Here is a 23,104-nt window from a genome sequence, read left to right on the forward strand (position 1 = left end):
TCATCATCTCATCGTCAGGACATAGACTTTTTAAAATTTACATAGACTTTTTAAAATTTACATAGACTTTTTAAAATTTATGGTTGTCATGTTCCAAGTACTGCTCACTTCATTCTGTATTAGTTAATTTGTCTTCACAAGTTTCTCTGAAACTCTCCCTTTCACATAACTTAGTAAGATCCTATTATTATATTTATATAGCATAACTTGTTCAAACATTCTCCAATTGAAGGATACATCCCTTAATTTTTAGTTCTTTTATTCTGTACACTTGTACTATATTTTATATAGATAATTATTTTCTCTTTCTTTGATCTCTCTGGGGATAACTTTTAAAGAGTCATTCCAAATTGCTTTATAGCTTCAAGTTCCAAGTTTCTTCTGTCTCCTGATACAGGTTATATATGTGCAATCATGTCAAACATATTTCCATAATAGTCATTTTGTGGGAGGAAACTCAAAAAAGGAGAGAAAGGAAGGGAGGGAAGAAAGGAGGGAGGGAGGGAGAAAGAGGGAGAGAGAGAGGCAGAGGGAGAAAATAGCATGCATGGGTCTGCATTCAGATGCCATCAGTTCTTTTTCTAGAGGTGGATAGCATTTTTCATCATGAACCCTGTAGGACTGTCTTGGATCATTTTATTGCTGAGAACAGCTAAGTCATTCACAGTTGTTCTTAGTACAATGTTACCGTGAACAATGCTTTTCTGTTTCTGTTCATTTCATTTTTTATCAGTCTTTCAAGGTTTTTCTGAAATCTCTCTGCTCATCATTTCTTAAAGCACAATTGTATTCAATACATTCATGTATCACAATTTGTTCAGCTATTCCCAGCTATGCCCTATTGATGGGTATCTCCTCAATTTCCTTTTTTTGCCACTGCAAAAAGAACTGCTATAAATACCCTTCCACAAATAGGTGATTTTCCCACACACACCTTTTTTATCTCTTTGGGATACAAAATCATTGGTGGTATTGCTAGATCAAAGGGTATACACAGTTTTATAGCTGTTTAGATATAGTTACAAATTGCATTCCAGAGTGTTTGGCCTGGTTTGCAACTCCACCAATAGTGCATTAATATCCCAATTTTCCCACTTGCCCTCCAAAATTTATCATTTTCCTTCTGTCATATTATCCAATCTGACAAATATGAGGTGATATCTCAGAGTTGTTTTAATTTGTATTTCTCTAATCAATAATGATTTAGATGGTATGTTATATGACTATAGATAGCTTTGGTATCTTATTCTGAAAACTGTTCATATCCCTTGAACATTCATCAACTGACTCAGTTCTCTATACATTTGAGAAATGAAGCCTTTATCAGAGAAAATTTCTACTTTAATTCTAATTTTGGTTACATTGGTTTTATTTGTGCAAAATCTTTTTAATTTAATGTAATCAAAATTTTCCATTTTACATTTCATAATATTCTCTATCTCTTGTTTGTTCTTAAAATCTTCCCTTACCCATATTCCCGAAAGGTAAGCTATTCCATTCTCCCCTAATTTGCTTATGGTATCACCCTATACATCTAAATCACATACCCATTTAGACTGTATCATGGTATAAAGTGTGAGATGCTGCTCTATATCTAGTTTCTGCCGTATTGTTTTCTAGTTTTCTTAGCAGTCTTTGTCACAATGTAAGTTTCTGTCCCAAAAGTTTGGATCTTTGGGTTTATCAAACACTAAATTACTATGGTCATTTACTAAAATGTATTGTGTGCCTAATCTATTCCATGCATCCACTACTCTATTTCTTAGTCAGTACCATATGGTTTTGATGATTACTGCTTAATAATACAATTTGACATCTGGTACAGGTAGGCCACATTTCTTCACTTTTTTCCCCACTGAGTACCTTGATATTCTTTTGTTCTTCCAGATGAATTGTTATTATTTTGTCTAGCTCTATAAAATAATTTTTGGTAGTTTGGTATGGTACTGAATAAGTAAATGAACTTAGGTAGAATTGTCATTTTCATTATATTGGCTCATCCTACCCATAAGTAATTAATATTTTTCCAATTGTTTAGCTCAGACTTTGTGTGAAAAGTGTTTTGTAATTGTGTTCAAATAGTTCCTGGGTTTGTCTTGGCAGGTAGACTCCCAAGTATTTTATATTGTTTCTAATTATTTAAATGGAATTTCTCTTTCTACCACTTGCTGCTGGACTTTGTTGGTAATATATAGAAATGCTGATGATTTAGTTGGGTTTTTCATATATACTGTGACTTTCCTAAAGTACTTAATCACCTGGCTTTTTTAGTTGATTTTCTAGGATTTTCTAAGTATACCATCATATCATCTGCAAAAAGTGATATTTTTGTTTCTTCATTGCCTATTCTAAACCCTGCAATTTTTTTCTTCTCTTATTTCCATAGCTAGCATTTCTACTTTAATATGCATCATGCCTGATCTTATTGGGAAGGATTTAGGTTATCCCCATTACAGATAATGCTTACTGATGGGTTTAGGTAGATACTAATCATTTTAAGGAAGGTGTCATTAATTCCTATGTTCTCTAGTGTATTTTTAAAAATAGGAATGGGTATTATATTTTGTCAAAAGCTTTTTCTGTATCTATTGAAATAATCATATGATTTCTGTTGGTTTTGTTATCAACAGGGTCAATTATGCTGATAGTTTTCCTATAATATTGAACTAGCTCTGCATTTCTGGTATAAATCTTACCTGGTCATAGTTTATGATCCTTGTGATATAGTGCTGTAATCTCCTTCCTGATATTTTATTTAAACTTTTTGCATCAATCTTCATTAGGGAAACTGATCTATAGTTTTCTTTCTGTTTTTGTTCTTCCTGGTTTAGGTATTGAGACCATATTTGTATCATAAAATGAATTTGGTAGGACTGTCTATTTTCCCAAAGAGTTTATACAGTAGTGGGATTTATTATTCTTTAAATGTTTGGCAGAATTCACTTGTGAACTCATCCGGTACTGGCGATTTTTTTCTTAGAGTTCACTGATGCTTATTCAATTACTTTTTCTAAGATGGGAGTTATTTAAGTTTTCTATTTTCTCTTTTGACAATCTGGGCAATTTACATTTTTTCAGATATGTATCCATTTTAGATGGTCATATTTATTGGCATCTAATTAGGCAAAATAGCTTTGGATGATTTCTCTAATTTCTTCTTCATTGGTGGTGAATTCACCCCTTTCATTTTTTTAAATTTTCTAATAATAAAAATTTTTATTTATAGTTTTGACTTTTAAATATTATCCCTCCTTCCTTCCTTCCCACCCTACCTCCCTGAGATGGTAAGCAATCAGATGTGGGTTATACATGTGTAATTATATAAAACATTACCATATTAATCAGAAAACTTTAATAAAAGAAAAAATGAAAGTAAAAATAACATGCTTCAGTCTGTGTTCAATCAATATCAGTTCTGCTTCATCATTAGTCCTTTGGGATTGTCTTGGATCATTGTATTGCTGAGAATAGTTAAGTCATTCACATTTCTTCATCAAACAATATTGCTGTTTCTGTGCATAATGTTCTTTTGGTTCTGCTTGCTTCACTATACATCAGTTCCTACAAGTTTTTCCAGGCCTTTCTGAAATCATCCTGCTTGTCATTTCTTGTAACACAATAATATTCCATCACCATCATATACCACAGTTTGTTTAGACTTTCCCCAATTGATGGATATTCCCTTAATTTCCAATTCTTTACCACCACAAAAAGAGCTATTATAAATATTTTTGTAAAAATAGGACTTTTTCTCTTTTGGGGGATGTCTTTGGGATATAAACCTAGCAGTGGTATTGCTGGTATTAGTGTCCCAGCTTTCCCACATCCCCTCCAACATCCAATATTTTCCTTTTTTGTTATAGTTGTCACTCTAATAGGTGTGAGGTGATACCTCAGAGTTGTTTTAATTCACATTTCTTTGATCAATAGTGATTTATAGCCTTTTTTCATATGATTATAGATAGCTTTGATTTCTTTGTCTGAAAACTGTCTGTTATATCCTTTGACCATTTATCAGTTGGGGAATGACTTGTATTTTTATAAATTTGACTCAGTTCTCTATATATTTGAAAAATGAGGCCTTTATCAGAGATACTTGTTTTAAAAATTCTTTCCCAGTTTTCTACTTCTCTTATAATCTTGGTTACATTAGTTTTGGTTGTGTAAAAACTTTCAAAACTTTTAAAAACTTTATATAATCAAAATGATCTATTTTACCTCTTTCATTTTTGATACTGGTAATTTGACCTTCTTCTAATCAAATTTGCCAGTTGTTTATCTATTAAAGAATTGTTTTAATTTCTGTAGCTAGCTGGAGAAGGAAATGGCAAACCCTTCTAGTATCTTTGCTAAGAAAAACCCAAATGGAGCCATGGAGAGTCAGATACAACTGAAACAACTCAACAGCAACACATTTGTCTATTGAGTGATTTTGCATATTTTTTCCTATCCCTTGACAAGAATACCTTTAAGGTTCACTGGAGGTCTGAAAATTTCTAAAACTCTGTGTTTACATAATGGACTAATACACAATACAGAGAAATCTGCCCAATCACAAATGGATATCATAGAATGAGATATAAAGGTAGAAGAGACCTGAGAAGTCATCTATTCCATTCATTCCATTAAAAAAGGAAAGAGAAGCCAAAAGAGGGAAATTGATTTGCATGAGATCACACAGGTAGAAACTACAGAATAAGAATTTGGCATTGGATCTTCTGATTCTTATGTCCAGTGTCTGAAATTTGGACCTGCTAGTGTAAGTTGTCAGGTAGGTTCCAAATACTTTGGCAACACATTTTACAAATGGGTTAAAAGGTGATCAAATCTCAGGTAACTTTTAACCCAAGCTAAGCAAAATAACAAAACACTGTCCAGGTAAAAGCTAGTCTGGTAAGTGGTATAGTGTGTATAATTCTGGACTTGGGACCGAGGAAGACTTGTATTCAAATTGTCCCTCAAGACATTTATTTGCTGTGTGCCCCTGAAATGTCACTGACACTCTAATTCCAAGTCTCAATTTTATTGCTTGTAAAATGGACACTGGATGGGGGATGGGGAGTAAGACACACAAAGGCTTTTCCCAATTCTAAAATCAAAGGTTCAATGGAAACAATTGAGTTCCTTTGTTTTTTCACCTTTGATTTTGGTCACAGGACCATCGATATTTTCAAAGTTTGTATGTCTTTCACCAGCAAAGACTGTTGTTTTTTTAATCATAAAAGTATTTCATTATTTTCTAGTAACAGATAGAATTGTCATTTTTATTATATTAGCTCGGCCTATCCATGAATGATTGATATTTTTGCAATTATTTAGATCTGATTTGATTTGTGTGAAAAGCGTTTTGTAATTGTGTTCATATAGTTCCCGAGTTTGTCTTGGCAAGTAGACTCCCAAGTATTTCATATTGTCTACCATTACTTTAAATGGAATTTCTCTTTCTATCTCTTGCTGCTGAGCCTTTGTTGGTCATGTATAGAAATGCTGATGATTTATGTGGGTTTATTTTATATCCTGTAACTTTGCTAAAGTTGTTAATTGTTTAAAGTAGTTTTTACTTGATTCTCTAGTATTCTCTAAGTATAACATCATACTATCTGCAAAGAGTGATAGTTTTGTTTCCTCCTTGCCTATTCTAATTCCTTTCATTCCTTTTTCTTCTTTTATCAGCAAAGATTTTCTAAAGGAGACAGACATTCTGCTTTTAAAAACTCATTATTCCATTTAGTCCAATGTTTTTGTTTTCTTCTGTAAATGGCAAGATTTCCACATATGGGCTATATACTAACCCAAAAACAACTTTCAGAGGAGTGAAACAATTTTCTTTGCAGTATCACATAAACCCTTAATTGAACATAGGGTGCCATATTGCTTGGTAATGTTCAGCAAGAGCCACCCTATTTGGAGCAGCTAAGTGGTGCAGTGGATAGAGCACCAGCCCTGGAGTCAGGAGGACCCGAGTTCAAATCTGGCCTCAGACACTTGACACTTACTAGCTGTGTGACTTTGGGCAAGTCACTTGACCCCTACTGCCTCACCAAAAAAAACAAACCAACCCCCCCCCCAAAAAAAGCCACCCTATTTGATAATTGTATTTAGCTAAGGCTCATTGAAACACATGATTACTCACAATAACAAATAGTTTTTGGTCCACAAAGCCAAGCATGCATTTGTGTCATTTCACCAAAATTAGTGTTTATATTTGCAAATCTAGCCAAAAAGCTACGTTATTTCTCTCTGAAGTCTGGTTCCAAGGGATCAAAAATAATCAAAATATAACCAGTAAGGAAAATTCAGGATCCAGAACAGTAGTGATTTTTTCCCATATGGGTATTCAATGTATTTGAAAAGTAAGAGATTAAAAAATTATATTCCCTATGCCCTTGGTACCAACTGACAGAATTGGATTGATTAAACTGTCACTCATCATTTACTTTGGTTAGTGCTTCATTAGGCACAGATAGGCACAATATATCTTAGTCAAATTCTTATACACAGAATTTAGCTCTTAAGGAAGGAAAAAAAGATTTTGGATAGAAGCCATTTACTCAGCTGGAAAATAAAACAACTGAATTTTGTGGAGAAGAGGACTCGGCTGCTGTTTTGAGAGAGAATGATATGAAATAATAATAGGTTGGACTTTTAGCAGGTCTGCAAAATAAAAGTAATCTAAAATTTAATATTAGAAAAGAAAGAAAAAAGGTCTATATAGAGACACATACATATACAAATACATATATATGCATGTAGATGTGTGTTTATAGAATATATATACACATGCACACATATATGTACGTGTATGTGTGTGTGTACATATATATATATATATATATATATATATATATATATATATATATATATATATATATATATATATATATATATATATATATATATATATATGAAACACAGAAAAGCAATATAGTTCAGTGGACTTAAGTCTCAGGCTCTAAATCTGGTTCCATTGTTGATTGGGTATGAGACACTGGCCATTTTATTTAATCTCTGTCAGTTTCTACTTTTGTAATCCTGGATTTTCATGGTGATGAATAAGCCTTTCCAAAGCATCTGACAAATACTAGTGTTAGAAGAGTGTTTAATGCTTTTGTCTGAATGCTAATAAACATATACTCAAATTAATAAATACATTTGTGATGTCATAGATTTGAATATTTCCTCCAATGATGCAAATTGCAAAGCATTCACATTCATTCATTTTAAACTACTCTGGTCAATGTATTGCCCCAAGTACACCATAGCCTGTTCACTCAACATGTTGGAGGTCTATATACATGTCATTGCCATCATCATCATCATGATTATTAATTATTCTCAATATTCAAATGGATCTATAATCTTATTGATTTCACTGTTCTTCAGACATACAGATTGCAAGTCATTCCCAACATAAATACATATATATACATATATAAAAACATAGTAAACATATATACATGTATATATGTGTATGCATAGAGTATGCTCATATACATATATAGTTGATGGTGATGATAATATTAATAATAATATTATTTATGTCAAGCTTTAAGGCTTACAAGGCACTTTATGAATATTATATCATGTAATCCTCATAACACTCAATGATTTGAAGCAGGTACTATTATTAGCCCCATAATACAGTTGAAGAAATTGAGAGTAAGAGAATTTAAATGAATTGCCCAGGATCACACAACTAGTAAAGTTTTGAACTCAGGTCTTTCTCACTCCATGTCCACTATTTTATTCATTTCAGCACGTAGTTATCATTTATTATTATGTGTGTGTGACAAATAATAGCAGGGATGCAGATCAAACTGAGGTCATTACTCAGAAATGTGTAGTTTGGGGTAGAGAAAAAGTAAAAAAACATTTTAGAAAACTGTAATCTTTGCTGATAGTCATGGATGCTACAGTTTCAGTGGGAGAAAAAAATATTTGGAACCTGAAACAAACAAACAGGACAGTGAAGGGCCTAGAAAAATGGGCCTGCTTGGGAAAACAGTCATCTAACCACAATGAACATCTACAGAAGATGAGTTGAAATGTCAGAAACTAGCTGTAAGTTTTTTTTTTAACGTGAGTAGAATATTAAATGAGGATGGTTCAAGAGAAATACAAATGTAAAAAATAAAACATTACTAAACTAAATGTCAGGAAAACATCATTAGTTTTCTTATTAAGTGGGACAATAAAGGGGAAAGGGTATAAGTCTCATCAGATCAGTTGCTTAATGTAAGACCACTTAAGAGAAATTTCCCCTGAAGTTTGTGAGCTTCCTGAAATAAAATCTCAAAAGTTTATGTAAATAGAATTGATTCTCCTAGTTCTCCTACTTCCTCCTCCTCCTCAATCACCTTTGCTATTTCCTCACCCAAGTCTCACCCACTAACAGTTTCAACTAATGGTCTTGGTCAATCCCTCCTTTCTTTTCTCACAATACTTTCTCTCTTGGTTATTTCCTCAGGCTCTATGCCTTCAATGATTATCTCTGTGCTAATAATAATCAGATGTGTGTAGCCATCTCTCTCCTGATTCAAGCATCACAAAACATATGTTCAACACCACCACCTGGATTTCCTTTAGGAACCTCAAACACTACATGTTGAAAATGAGCTCATTATCCTCTTTCCTTGCCGAAATCCACTCCTTTATCAATACTTTTCTATTTCTGTGCGGGGTAGTGGGACCTAATTTTGGTTTTAAAGTCCTCCTTGACTTTTCCTTGGTTCTCAACACCTTCTCCATCCAATGAGTTGACAGGTCTTATCAATTCCATTTAGAAAACATCTCTCCACCCATATAGCTACTATGAAGGTGTGAACCCTCATCATCTCATCAAAAATACTACGAGTCTCCTAATAATTCTTTGCTGATCCTCTCAGTTGCTACTGCTTTCTCCTGTCTCCTCAAATGTGTATGTGTGTGTGTGTGTGTGTGTGTGTGTGTGCGCGCGTGTTTAAAAATTATATCCACAGCTGTGTGACCCTGGACACGTCACTTAACCCTCATTGCCCTGATACACACACACCAGTAAAATACAAACTCAAAAAAAGGCAAGGACTGTTTCATTCTGTCTTTGTATAGGTAGGACCAAGGACAGTTCCTTACAAAGTCAGTGCCTTCATTGAGTTACTGGTTGGTGCAAAATGGAGTATTACTTCAATCTTCTAAAGGTCTGAACTCTTAACCTAATGACTATCTAGCCCAAACCCCAAATCATCAACATTTAGATGCCTCAGTTTTTCCACCTTTAAAAAATAGAATTGTACATCCCTTCATAGTGCTGATATGACTTTTAGGAATCATTTTCTAGACAAAAACCTTCTGAGGATAAAATATGATGATACACAAGTGCTACATAAAGAAAGACCTCACAAACTGCCCCCCCTACCTTTCCAGTCTTTTATACCTTATACCTTCCAATATACTCTGAGATCCAGTAGCACTGACATTTTTATTGTTCCTTGAATAAAATATTCTATTTTCTAACTCTGGCTATTTTCACTGGCTGTATCCTTTGCCTAGAATACTCTCACTCATGGCTTCCTTGTCTCTGTTCAAGTACTGGATAAAATCCCACCAGCTATCAGAAACTTTTCCCAATTCCCTTTAATTATAGTGCCTTTTCTCTATTATTTCCAACTTGTTCTGCATATAGCTTACTTGTACATAGTAGTTTATATGCTGTCTCCCTTTTTAGACTATGAACTCCTTGAGGCTGTATTTTGTTTTTCTTTGTATGTTCAGCACTTAGACCAGTACCTGCACATAGTAGGTGGCTAATAAATTACCGACTTGATCCTATCACCTATGTGTGTACATATGCATACACATATATGAACACATATGTATGTGTGTATTCTTTATTCAGAAACTTTAAATTTATTTTTTTATTACAGTTACCTCCAATTCTTCCAAAACAAAACTTATGGCGAAATGAGTAAAAGTTAAAGGACGACAAGCTAAGGTTAGAAATGGAAACAAAATGGTCTTTCAAAGGTATACCCTGTTACCCTGGTACCAACAGCCAACATCCTTCATATACTTTGTGAAGTTCCTATGGACTTAGACAAAGAAATAAAAACCACCAAAAGCAAAATGCTGCCTCCTGTACTCCTAAGAATACAGGAGGTTCATTGAGTCATCCAACCTCTGTCAGTGCTATTAACAGAATTATAAAAACTCTAATTATATTCATAATGGTTTGAGGTTGGTTTCCTATAAAGTTAAAAAAATCTCTTTGATAAAATTTGATATTGTGGTGTCTTGGAATTTTCATGTGCTTTATCTTATTTGATCTTTATATCTATCTTCTGAGAGATATTATTTTTGCTATTTTACATATAGAAAAAGTGAGCTTATTAGAAGTTAACTAGTAGGGGCAGCTAGGTGGCTCAGTGGATAAAGCACCGGCCCTGGATTCAGGAGTACCTGAGTTCAAATCCAGCCTCAGACACTTGACACTTACTAGCTGTGTGACCCTGGGCAAGTCACTTAACGCCCATTGCCCCGCAAAAAAAAAAAAAAAAGAAGTTAACTAGTAAGTGGAAAGAACAAGACTCCATTAGGCTTCTTTTCCAACTGTTAATTCAGGATTCTTCCCTTTAGACCACTCCACTTCTAGTTCCAATGACAATGCAATTCCATTCAATTTTTCAGGGAACTCATTTTTTGGAGTGCTCAAGCCTCAAAATATAAAGGAGCTAAGGAAAATCCAGTAACTCATCAGTTTGAACACTGGTCCCTAATCTATACAATCTACTAATTATTTTTTGAATCAATAAACAATAAATACCTCATGCAAATGCATTTATTAATAACTACTATATGGTTCAGTCCTTCTGAAAAACAATTTGGAATTATTCTAAAAACAAAAGCAAAAATGCCTGACATAAAGACCTAGATATGCTACTACTAGGCATATACCTCAAGGATGTTAATGACAGGAAGCTTCCACATATACCCAAATATTGATAGCATCATCACTTTTTTGTGAAAAATGCAGAAATATAAATAAAGCAGAGGACTTTGATTAAGTAAATAACTAAACAAATTGAGTCAGATGAAATTAGTGGAACAATAATACTATCCCATTACTACTTTGTGAGGAAGTACAAGTACAAAGAATTCAGAGAAACAGAGAGACATATGAGCTGATGCTGAATATAGAAAAAAAGAATCAGGAAAATGACATACATAATGACTAAAACAATATAAATGGAAATAACTACAAAATTTCAAGACTGAACTTAATTATGTGTTAAACTATAAATTCAAATACTAATTAGAATGATTAAGTTCAGCCCCAGGTACGAGATGATAGAATTCACTTCCCTCCATTCCTTTAAGAGGTGGGAGGCTATGGCCGTGGAATATTGGTGACAGACATATTGATTAATTTGGCTATACTTCCTATTTTTTCCTCATTAAAAAAATTTTGTTACAAGCTATGGTACTTTGGATAGAAGAGAGAAGGAAGACACACACATAAAGATACATACATACATGTGCATGTATATATGTATATTCATTTCTATATATATGTATAAATATTTTTCCAAATGGAAGGTGATATAAAATTATCAATAAATAAATGAGTATTGTGCTAGGCCCTAAAGGCAATACATAACATCGAAAAGACATAGTTCTTGGCCATGAATATCTTACAAGTGCAAAATTCATTTTGAGAAATAAGAATAGCATATCCAAGGCCACATTCTCCCCTTCCACAATAGGGCTTACAAACCCAGTGGGGGTAGTTGGGATTGTTAGTTCCCATAAAGAAAGGTAAGTGGCTTGCATTTATTTCTTCCATAATTCTGAAATGGATACATGGGGGATAATTGGTTAACCTAATAAGCATGTAATGTCTTATATTTATATGATACTTTATACTTTTCAGAGTACTTTTCATATTCATTATATTATTTTTGCAATCAACAAACATTAAGATAACTAAGGCTATCATCATTATCATTCTCATTGGCAGATAAGACTAGAAGAACAAAGACTAGAGAGGTTAAGACCAAACTCACCGTGTTTAGTCCTTTTATATTGGGATATTTGAAAGAACCCTTGGAAAAAAATTGAAGGACAGATTAGTGTTTCATCACAATAGATTTCCATTGGAGTTTCCCATGGAAGTTAGGATCACAATTTTCTCATTTTGAGAAAAAAGATTAATTTTGTCAATTACAAATAACTGATCCCAAACATTTTTCATTCTGAGATCCTGTACAAACAGTAGCATGTGGATACTTACAAAGGGATTGTATTTTATGAGAAAAGTTCTGATTCCCTTTCTGCTGACTAACCAACAGCTTGAAATTGGAATTCATTTCATAACCCTATTTCAGCTGTTATCATTTAATGCATTAAAAATCCAGAACTAGAGTTGAAAGAATCAGGGGGGGCAAAGATAAGATGGCAGAGGAAAGGCAGTGACTTCCCAGAGCTCTCCCCATGATCCGTCCAAATACCTTCAAATAATGCCATAAGATAATTCCTAGAGCATCAAAACCCACAGAAGGATGGGGTGAGATCATTTTCCAGCCAAAGATGGCTTAGAAAGTCATCAGGAGGGGGCAGCTAGGTGGCACAGTGGATAGAGCACCGGCCCTGGATTCAGGAGGACCTGAGTTCAAATCTGGCCTCAGACCCTTGATATTTATGAGCTGTGTGACCCTGGGCAAGTCACTTAACCCCAATTGCCTCACCAAAAAAAAAAAAAAAGAAAGAAAGAAAATCATCAGGAAAGGACTGTTGTACCAGTGTGAGAGTGGAGTGTAAATCCAGGCTGCACGACAGAGACCCAGCCCCAACCCCAGCAAATCAGGCCTCCAGAGCCTTGGAATCAGCTTAGGCAGCAGCTACTTCTGGAACTCAGCTCACAGACCAGTGAGGGAGTCAAGTGGTTGGCTGGAGGGAGATTGCAAGGGTCTCTGCTAGCACTGAGGTGGAACACTGTTGTGTTGCCTGTGCTTAGAACCAGAAAATAGTCTTGAGTGACTGCCCAGGTGGGAGAGGGGCACAGGCATGCCAGAGCTTGCAACCACAGTGAAATAGAAATATGGTCCCAGGTTAAAAAGCAAACAGGCCTATGGTTACTTTAGACTAGAGAACAGGCCAGGGGAGTATAGAACATATCTCTCCTTAAATCATACCACCTGCAACTCCCTGAAGCTTTGAACAGTGTGCCCTGGAAGCAGTACCTCACTTTAAGAAGGAGTTAAAAGTCAAAAAATAGTCTAGGAAAATGAGCAGACAGAAAAAATATGCTGACCCTAACTTCTTTGGTAACAAGGAAAATCAAAATACACCGTTAGAAGAAGATAACAAAGTCCAAGCTTCTACATCCAAAGCTTCCAAGAAAATTATGAAAGGGTCTCAGGCCATGGAAGTGCTCAAAAAGGACGTTTAAAATAAAGTAAGAGAGGTAAAGGAAAAAATGGAAAGACAAATGAGAAGGATGCAGGAAGGTCATGAAAGAAAGTCAACCCCTTGAAAAGCCAAATGGGCCAAATGGAAAAGGAGGTACAAAAGCTCTCTGAAGGAAATAATTTCTTAAACACTAGGATTAAACAAATGGAAACTAATGATTTTATGAGAAATCAAGACACAACACAGCAAAACCAAAAGACTGAAAAAATGGAAGGCAATGTGAAATATCTCACTGGAATAACAACTGACCAGGAAAATAGATCCAGAAGAGATCATTTGAAATTTACTAGACTACCTGAAAATGATCAACAAAAGAACTTAGAATCATCCTCCAAGAAATAGTCAGGGAAAATTGCCCTGATATTCTAGAAGCAGAAGGTAAAACAGAAATTAAAGAATCCACTGATCACCTCCTGAAAGAGATCCCAAAATGAAAACTTCCAGGAATATTATAGCCATATTCCATACCTTTCAGGTCAAGAAGAAAATATTGCAAGCAGCCAGAAAGATACAATTCAAGTACTGAGGAGCCACAGTCAGGATAATACAAGATCTACCAGCTTCTACATTAAAGGATTAGAGGGCATGGAATATGATATTATGAAAGGCAAAGGAACTGTGATTACAACCAAGAATCACCTACCCCTACGAAACTGAATATAATCTTTCAGGTGGAAAAATGGGACTTTTATGAAAAAGAGGACTTTGAGGCATTTGTGATGAAAAGATCTGAACTGAATAGAAAATTTTGACTTTCAAATACAAGATCCCAGAAAAGCATTAAAAGGTAAACAGGAAAAAGAAATCATGAGGGATATTAAAAGGTTAAATATTTACATTCCCACATGAGAAGTTGATACTTCTAACTCATAAGAACTTTCTCATTATTAGTGCAGCTGAATGGAGTATATTTAGAGGGAATAGTTGAACATGAAGGGATATCTTTAAAACATTTATTTTTTTATTGTGTGTGTGTGGTTTTTTTTGGTGGGGCAGTCAGGGTTGGGTGGCTTTCCCAGGGTTCCATAACTGGTGAGTGTTGGCTGTCTGGGGCCAGATTTGGGCTTGGGTCCTCCTGGGTCCAGGGCTGGTGCTTCATCCACTGCACCACCTAACTGCCCCATGTTGATGTCTTTTTTTGTCTTTTTTTTTTTTTTTTGCAGAGCAATGAGGGTTAAGTGACATGCCCTGGGTCACATAGCTAGTAAGTGTCAAGTGTCTGAGTCCAGATTTGAGCTCAGGTCTTCCTGAAACCAGGGCCAGTGCTTTATTCATTGCACCACCTAGCTTCCCTCTGATATCTTTAATAAAATAAAATTAAGGGGGTAGAGGAATGCACTGGGAGAAAGAGAAAAGGAGAGGTGGAATGGGGTAAAGTATCTCACATTAAAGAAGCAAGAAAAAGCTTATGGAGTAGAAGGGAAGATAGGGCAGGTGCAGGGGAGTGAGTGAGTCTTATTCTCATCAGAATTGGCTCAAAGAGGGAATAACATACACACTCAATTGGGTATGGTAATTTATCTTGCCCTGTGGGAAAGTAGGAGGGGAAGGGAATAAGGGGGTAGGGGTGAAAGAAGGGAGGATAGATTGGGGGATGGGACAGTCAGAAGCAAAACACTTTGGAGTAGGGATAGGGTGAAAGAAGATAGAAAATAGAGTAAATATCATGGGGAGGGAATAGGATTGAGGGTAATACAGTTAGCAATAGTAACTGTGGAAAAATGTGAAGCAAGTTTGTCTGATAGTCCTCAATTCTCAAACACACAGAGAATTGAGTCAAATTTGTTAAAATGAGAGCCATTGCCCAACTGATAGATGATCAAAGGGCATGAAGATTTCAGATAAAATAATCAAAGTCACCTATAGCCATATGAAAAAATGCTCTAACTCCCTATTTTTTTTAGTGAGGCAATTGGGGTTAAGTGACTTGCCCAGGGTCACATAGCTAGTTAAGTGTTAAATGTCTGAGGCCGGATTTGAACTCAGGTATTCCTGACTCCAGGGCCGGTGCTCTATCCACTGCACCATCTAGCTGCCCCCCTAACTCACTATTGATCAGAGAGATTCAAGTCAAAACAATTCTGGGTACTACCTCATACCTATTAAATTGGATAATAGGACAGCAGAGGAAAATGATACATGTTGGGGATATGAGGAAAATGAGACATTAATACACTCTTTGTAAAGTTGTAAACTGATTCAAACATTCTGTAGAACAATTTGGAACTATGGCCAAGGGCCTATAAAGCCATTCATACTCTTTGACCTAGCAGTACCACTACTAGGTTGGTATCCTGAAAGAGATTTTTTAAAAAGTTGAATTCGAAATTGGGGTGATGCCCATTACTTGGGGAAAGGTTGAATAAATTGTGGGATGAGATTAGGATGGAACACTGTTTCTTCTCTTTAGACCCAACTAAAATCCTGTCTTCTACAGGAAGCCTTTCCAAAGTCCTTGCTGAATGCAAATGCCTTCCCTCTGTTAATTATTTCCTAGTCTTCCTATATATAACATATTTGTTCATATTTGTTTGGTTGTTGTCTCCCTCCCAGTCAAGGACTGTCTTTTGCCTCTGTGCCTAGCATATAGTAGATACATAATAATTGTTTATTAACTGACTGACTGATGGACTGATGGAAGAGTAAAGTTAAGTTCTGTTAGACTTATTATCAGGTTGGCTTTAGCACAGTTCATTTTCCAGTCATAGGAAATCTCTAAGACAATCTACTAAATTAAAGACATACTGGAATAATTCATGTTAATACAGGGGATACTTTCAAGCATCTCCTTTAGGGATATCAGCACCCTTCATAAGACTTTGATGACAGAATTGTGCCATGATAGCATGGCTGTCCAGTGCTTATTACAGTTCCTGGCACATGGTAGGTGCTTAACAAATGCTTACTATCACAAGCCTTATAACTTCATTTATCACACTGGTACTTTTGATTGTCTCCAACTTGATGATGGTTTACCGAACTCAGTCCACGTGGCTACCCCAAGCAATCACTCAGACTGGGTGTCACTTGGGTAAGCCTTTTCTCTAGGAAAGGTGAAACAATTTCTGACTGTGTCTAAGTCAAACCGTCCTTGCCTTGACATCCTAATTTTAACAGTACTGAAAGTGAACGGTACTGAAGGGTAGCCTTTGTCAAAGTAAATCAAAGGCTCATTATTATTAAAACCTCTTTAGAGTTGTCACATTATTTTCAAGAGACGGTGTAAATAATACTTGGGAGCTGGGAAAACAGACCTTACTCCAGATTTTGTCTCGAGAGATATTTACTGAATATAATGATTTATGGCTTAGTTTATTTCAAAACAACTCTCCCAGTAGTATCAGAACCCCACTATAATATTGCTATCAGGGAATAAGGGTAGACCATGTAATAGACATTTTTACATTATAATGAAAGATGTATGACAGTTTTTATTTATACAGGTGGGACATGACTTGACATGGAGCAGAAACAGCTTTATGGATTGGGAAATTTACTGCATTTGTTTTATAGCAGCAAAAAGACTGGTTTCTTCCTAATTTTCTTGTTCAAGGCAAACTAAAATATAGGTTTACATATGTTACTCTAAAGTTATAAGTGAGGTGAGGGGGGAAGAAATTTTTTTTAGGTTCCATTACTAAAGATAAATCTGGTCTACTTGGGTGCCAAGACAGCTTTCTTCCACAAATCTGGACATTTAGTAAGTGTGGTGATTAAACAAGAATTATAAAAACCATAACCTCTTGATAAAATAGGGACACTAAAGATTCTAAAAGTCCCATGAACACACACCTTGATTCTTGTTATGGAAAGCATCAACCTTGATGCAGACACCTTTCTCAACCAATTAAGACTGGTATGCCATTTTTTCCCTCCAACCACCCAGCTGCTACAACGTTAAATAAAATTAATTTTAATCTTAAATCAGAGATGTAATGGAAAAAATGTTGATTTAATATGCAATCTCATTACATTTGACAGGCTTATTTATAAGTGATTTGTCCCACACTTTGACAAGCATACTTAATATGTTAATTAGCCTTTAAAAAGATGAAAGAAAGAAATTGACATATGATTTCTCTCTTTACCTGGTTAAGGAATACTTATATGAGATATGAGATCACACGGTAGCTTCAATGTATTTTTTAATGCCAAAGGGGCCTTGTGATCACAACAAGAAACTTATTTCTTGGTCAAATATGGCTTACAGTTGGCCACATTAAAAATTTATCCCTGGTGGCATACTGCTGTCAAAAACAGATGCTGTCCTGCATGCATTATGAGACTCAAAAAGGCATAAAAAGCTTGTTTAAAGCGATGACCTCAACAACTAAAGCTAGACTCCCCCTATAAGGATAAGCAAAACAGGGAACTGCTTTCAGACTTGGTACTACTGAATATGGCTTTTATTACTTTATATACCCTCTTAGTAAAGATGGGTAAAGACACTTTCCCCAGGCTTGACTCTTAAAGAGCTACTAAATCCAAATATCAAGAAAAGTTATAGTAGAGGCAATGTTCAACTCTAGCTTTATCACTGAAATCCTCCTTCAAGGAAATAAAGGGAAAAGGATGAAAGATGATCCCAGCCTCTTGGTACATTATCAAATAGCCAAATTGGCTGCCAGACTTCTGTTCCCTAAGCATCATACACTTAGACCAGTAAGCCATAATATACCCTCCCACCATCTACTTCTATCACTTGAAGACAATCTTAACATGTGTGTATTCATTAATATTTTTATTGCCTATGGCTATTTAAACAAAAACTGGGAGAATATCACACTGTATGGGGATCATTAGTTTTTACTTACTAGCATAATGCCCTACAAAGGCAAATGAAGTGTAAAAAGAGCCTGAAACCACAGCCACCTGCTTCCTCACCACTGTACATGGGTTAATATTTGCATTGCTCTTTGGTGCAGCTGGGCTGAAGCTCAATTACAGCCCCATTTTCAGGTCTGTGAGAGCTGGGCATTTATGTCATTGATTATGTTAAAGTCAATGCCCCTGTAATCTTTGTTCTAAATGGAAAAGTACATTTATTTTATCTGGATGCTACTTGCAGGGATATAATGAAATAGCTTTGTCAGAACAAAATTATTAGGAAAATGAAGTACAAAAAATGAAAAAAGATTTAGGAGATAAGAGTACAAAGAGCGACAGGCATAACAAGGACATAACTCACGATTTTAGGGTTTGGATGTGAACAGCCAATAAATATGAGCAGCTGCTCAAATATAACACATTTGTTATTATTTTCTGGCAAAGAATAATCTTGGCAAGTAGACAAAATGGCATGTGGGTTCTACGATTTTCTTTCAGATTTTTTTCCACTCTTCCATTTAAATAAGAGTCTTATTGTGATGGTGCCATTATGTCTCCACTCAAAGTAAATTGGCAAAGGGATCCCAAGCCATCCTCTCCTTGGAGAAAAAAAAGAAACTGGGGCAAAACTGGAAACCAAGCCCTATGCATCTAAAGTAGGCACATCCCCAACCTATGTAAAAGATTTGCACTTGCAGGTTTTGGAGAAACCCCTTCACTCATATGTCCATCCATTTCACCATGTAAATTACAAGTTTAATCATTCAAATGATCCTCCCATTATTAAAATATGACTGGCTTCAAGCCATCATAATTTTCAAAATTATAGTCTATAACCAAAGTCCTTAACTGACCTCTCTGGCAGAACATAGAAATTTCATACTGTTGGGACACAGAGAAAAACATCATCACTTGGTAAAGGAATGCATGCAAGCCCAGCTCATTGGGTTGGGAGTGGGACGTGTGTGTGTGTGTGTGTGTGTGTGTGTGTGTGTGTGTGTGTGTATTAAAGGCTCTAGATGAGACTTTAGCCAAATCTAATAGTTTCAATTACTGTCTGCATCCCTTGTTTGTGTCTGATGATAACCAAGGCACAAACAGCCCAAAAAGACATAGAGTTGGTGGGAGAAAGAGATTGATTTTATCAGCTCCCAAATAATGGGAAGTCATTATTGTTAGTGCTTTTGAATGTGCACCACAACAGCACCAATGCACAAAAAAATGCAGGGAACTATGAAGAAGAAAGGAAACATCAGATCGAGATGAAAAGAGGTAAGGCCAAGAGTCAGAAATACAGTAGGCAGAATGAAGCTGGAGAAATATCGTTAGTATCTACCATCAATGAATTCAGTCCAAGGTCAAAGAAGTCCAAACATCAAAGTTTCACCACATCTATCAAGGGAAAGGGGGAAGAATGCAAACCTTATCCAAGCACCATCCAGAGGGGAATTTGAACAATAAAGTAAAAGCATGGGTTCAAGTCAAAGAAGGTCAGGCACAGTCAGGGGGAATTAAAGCACACCACCATCATATGGTGTTGGATCAATAATAGTCACCCCAAAGACCACATGTTCAGGGCCAGTGACAGTGAAGCACTGATGGGTGGTGGCAGAGGGACAAACACCTACAAGGTTCTCCTCATTCTCAATCATATGCCAAATGTCTGGCCCTAATGCCATGTTCCCTAAGTTAACTCTCTTTAATTTTCAACCTCTAGGAATCATGTCTTTTAACTTATAGGAAACTGTTGGCTCTTTTAGCCCATGCAAGTCTTTCTGTAAGTTGTAATAAGCAGCTTTTAGAGATAAGAGCAGCTAGGTGTTGCAGGGCCAGGCCTGGAGTCAGGAAGACATGAGTTCAAATGTGACCTCAGACACTTAGCAGTGTGACCCTGGGCATGTCACTTTACCCTGTTTGCTTCAGTTTCCTCATATGCAAAATGAGATGGAGAAGGAATTGCCAAACCACTCTGGTATCTTTGCCAAGAAAAGCCCAAATGGGGTCACAAAGAGTTAGACACAACTGAAAACAACTGAACAACAACAAAAGAGAGATGACACAAAGTGTATTATCATGCAAAGATGATGTCTTTATACACCAAAGCTTTTGGAGACTGGATAGTATATTGCCCAGATTCTTAAAATGTGAGTCGAGACCCCATGTGGGGTCAGGTAACTAAATGTGGGCACTGCAAAAAACTTGGTAACAGTAAAAGGTTATGCATCCCTATTTTATATACCTATAAACCCGGGGTCATGTAAAAATATCTTGGGCAAAAAAGGGTCAGGAGTGGAAAAAGTTTAAGAAGCCCTGGTATAGAGTACACTGGAGAGCCAATGAAAAAATCTCAGCTCAGACACTTACTACCTCTATGACCTTGGGTAAGTCACTTAAAATCCCTGAGACTCAGTTTCCTCGTCTGCCAAATGAGTGGTTTAGACTAGACAACTACTGATGTTGCCTTTCACTCTAGATCAATGATCTTACAGTGATAATCAAGAATATCAGAAAAGAAACTTGGCTTTATCTTAGTCAAATAGATCTCAGCTTAATGAAGGAAAAGTACTATTGACTATACTAGCATGAAGTGAATCTTTTGCCTTTACCACTTCAGAATACTCCACACCTTGGAGATGTAGCAAGTATTTGCAGAAATTATATTAACAGGAAATTAAATATAAAATGGTAAGTGATAATGGATATGGTATCATTTCACTTCAAAAATACTGGAAAAAAAATAACCAGAAATAGAAATAAAAAATCATCATATGCTTCCCCCCATCTCATTTGTTAAGGTTTGTTATTGACACAACTGCAATCCCTAAAATATTAAAATTCATGGGAGAGAATTCTCATTAAACAATCCCCAGGTGCTGTGTGAATCAATTATTACTCTGAACCAAAAATTTTTCTTGGATAGGACTGTGCTATGAAAATGCTTTTGATAACAGTCTTAAGCCTTCTTGGTCCCTAAAAACAAAGTCATTCTCTGAACTTTTGATTCAAAGCATGAAATATTTGATTCTTAAGCATTTTTTATAAATATCAAATCTTTTCTTCCTGTTGGTGTCATACATCAGACACTTATGGGAATGTCACATAAAATGTAAGCTAAGCTAGATTAAACCATCTTAAAATAAATGTGGGTTGATTTTCTTTTTTTGTTGTCCAATTTGTTTTGAATGATTGATGTCAATGGTTTTGAAGATATTGCTGAAACTCAAATTCTGTACTTAACAGTTGGGAAACAAAAACCAATCCAGGCCATTGAAGAATCATCTGAGCACCAGTCTGAATGTAGAACACGATCCCTTCTCTTTTGAGCTTTTATTACATTCTGGTGGGGCGGGGGGGGGGGGGGACAGTTCCCTGATACATGGAATAAAACAATAGCAAATTAAGACTCACAGGGAAAAGAAACCCATCACGCTGATGGTTAGAAAAATGTCCTTGCCCCTGCTCATCAAGTATCATTACTGTACACCATCTGCAAATCAGGAAATGATTAGGAAGTATCCCTAAGCCAAGGAAAGGAGAGGAGAGAAGAGGAGAGGAGAGGAGAGGAGAGGAGAGGAGAGGAGAGGAGAGGAGAGGAGAGGAGAGGAGAGGAGAGGAGAGGAGAGGAGAGGAGAGGAGAGGAGAGGAGAGGAGAGGAGAGGAGAGGAGAGGAGAGGAGAGGAGAGGAGAGGAGAGGAGAGGAGAGGAGAGGAGAGGAGAGGAGAGGAGAGGAGAGGAGAGGAGAGGAGAGGAAAAAGAAACCTAGCAGTATTACAATATGCTGGCAAATTCTGTTCCAACATTAATCTTCATTCACATTGTCTATGTTTGACCCTAACCCAAAGTTGCAGCTAGATTAGCTAGTGTAAAGCTTCTGTTTCTCACCACATGTCAAGGCAGGTGGAGTATTCTGTTGAGCCCAAGAGGACATCTGGAGGCCTGTACCACAGAGTAACCACTTCATTGGAGTATGTGTGGCTAGGGACCGATTTTGCCCTTGCAAGACCTGTAGGTGACAGAATAGAAAGCAAACTTAATCAGCATAAGTGGAGCAAGGGACCATAGAACTGAATGTTTACAAGTTTCAAAGGTCAGACTGAGGATGTAATACAAAATACATGAATGGAATGGGATCAATTTTATTGGTGAATTAATAGTACCACCTTAGCTTTTGAGGCCATAACCAAAGGATGTATTGGCCATAAATTATTAAAAGCACAAGGCTAGGGAAAGTAATTTATGGTCAACACAGGCCACCTAATTGGTTTAGTAGTATCTTTTTCAGATATCTGTGGGAGAATTATGAGTATGAATCTGGCAGAGAAAGGCATTGTTTTTCTACCAACTAAATCATTTCACATTTCTGAAGAACGAATAGTCATTAAAAGCAACATAACTAATGAGAATAAATATATCATATTTGCTGTCATATCACCAATAAGACACTAGCATAATGAGTTCAACATATTTCAGTTAAAAGGAAAACAATAAATCCTAAAACATGGTTTCCTTTCCAATCCTGATGAATGCAATTTGGTGTGATAGTTATTCCCACCTTGGTAGTTCCAGTTTCTGGTAATGTATATGAACTAAAGACTCAAATCTATTTTCTCCAGTTTCCTGGTACATAATACATTAAAAATACCCTTACAAAAATATGGTTATCTCTCATCTTTATCAATTACAAAATGGGATTCTTTATTTGTCACTGCCAAGTCTAAAACACAAACGCATATATTTTTAAGTTTTTCTTAAATGTGTGCATATACACATACACATGTGTACATACCCACATATACATATACACTCCCTCTTCAAATTTTCCCAGGAAGTTAAC

At 35.9% G+C, this 23,104-nt stretch overlaps 1 protein-coding gene across 4 annotated transcripts in view; it reads right to left on the reverse strand.

The window, feature by feature from the left end:
* CDK14 (cyclin dependent kinase 14) overlaps window positions 1-23,104 on the reverse strand; it is a 673,880-nt gene that overhangs the window by 250,157 nt on the left and 400,619 nt on the right. For all 4 annotated transcript variants that reach the window (XM_043967180.1, XM_043967183.1, XM_043967181.1 and 1 more), the window contains one exon: window positions 22,153-22,273. In XM_043967180.1, coding sequence (XP_043823115.1) covers window positions 22,153-22,273 — 121 coding nt within the window. The remainder of the gene's footprint in view (window positions 1-22,152; window positions 22,274-23,104) is intronic.

The sequence above is a fragment of the Dromiciops gliroides genome, chromosome 5, assembly GCF_019393635.1.
Source record: "Dromiciops gliroides isolate mDroGli1 chromosome 5, mDroGli1.pri, whole genome shotgun sequence".
NCBI lineage: Eukaryota > Metazoa > Chordata > Mammalia > Microbiotheria > Microbiotheriidae > Dromiciops > Dromiciops gliroides.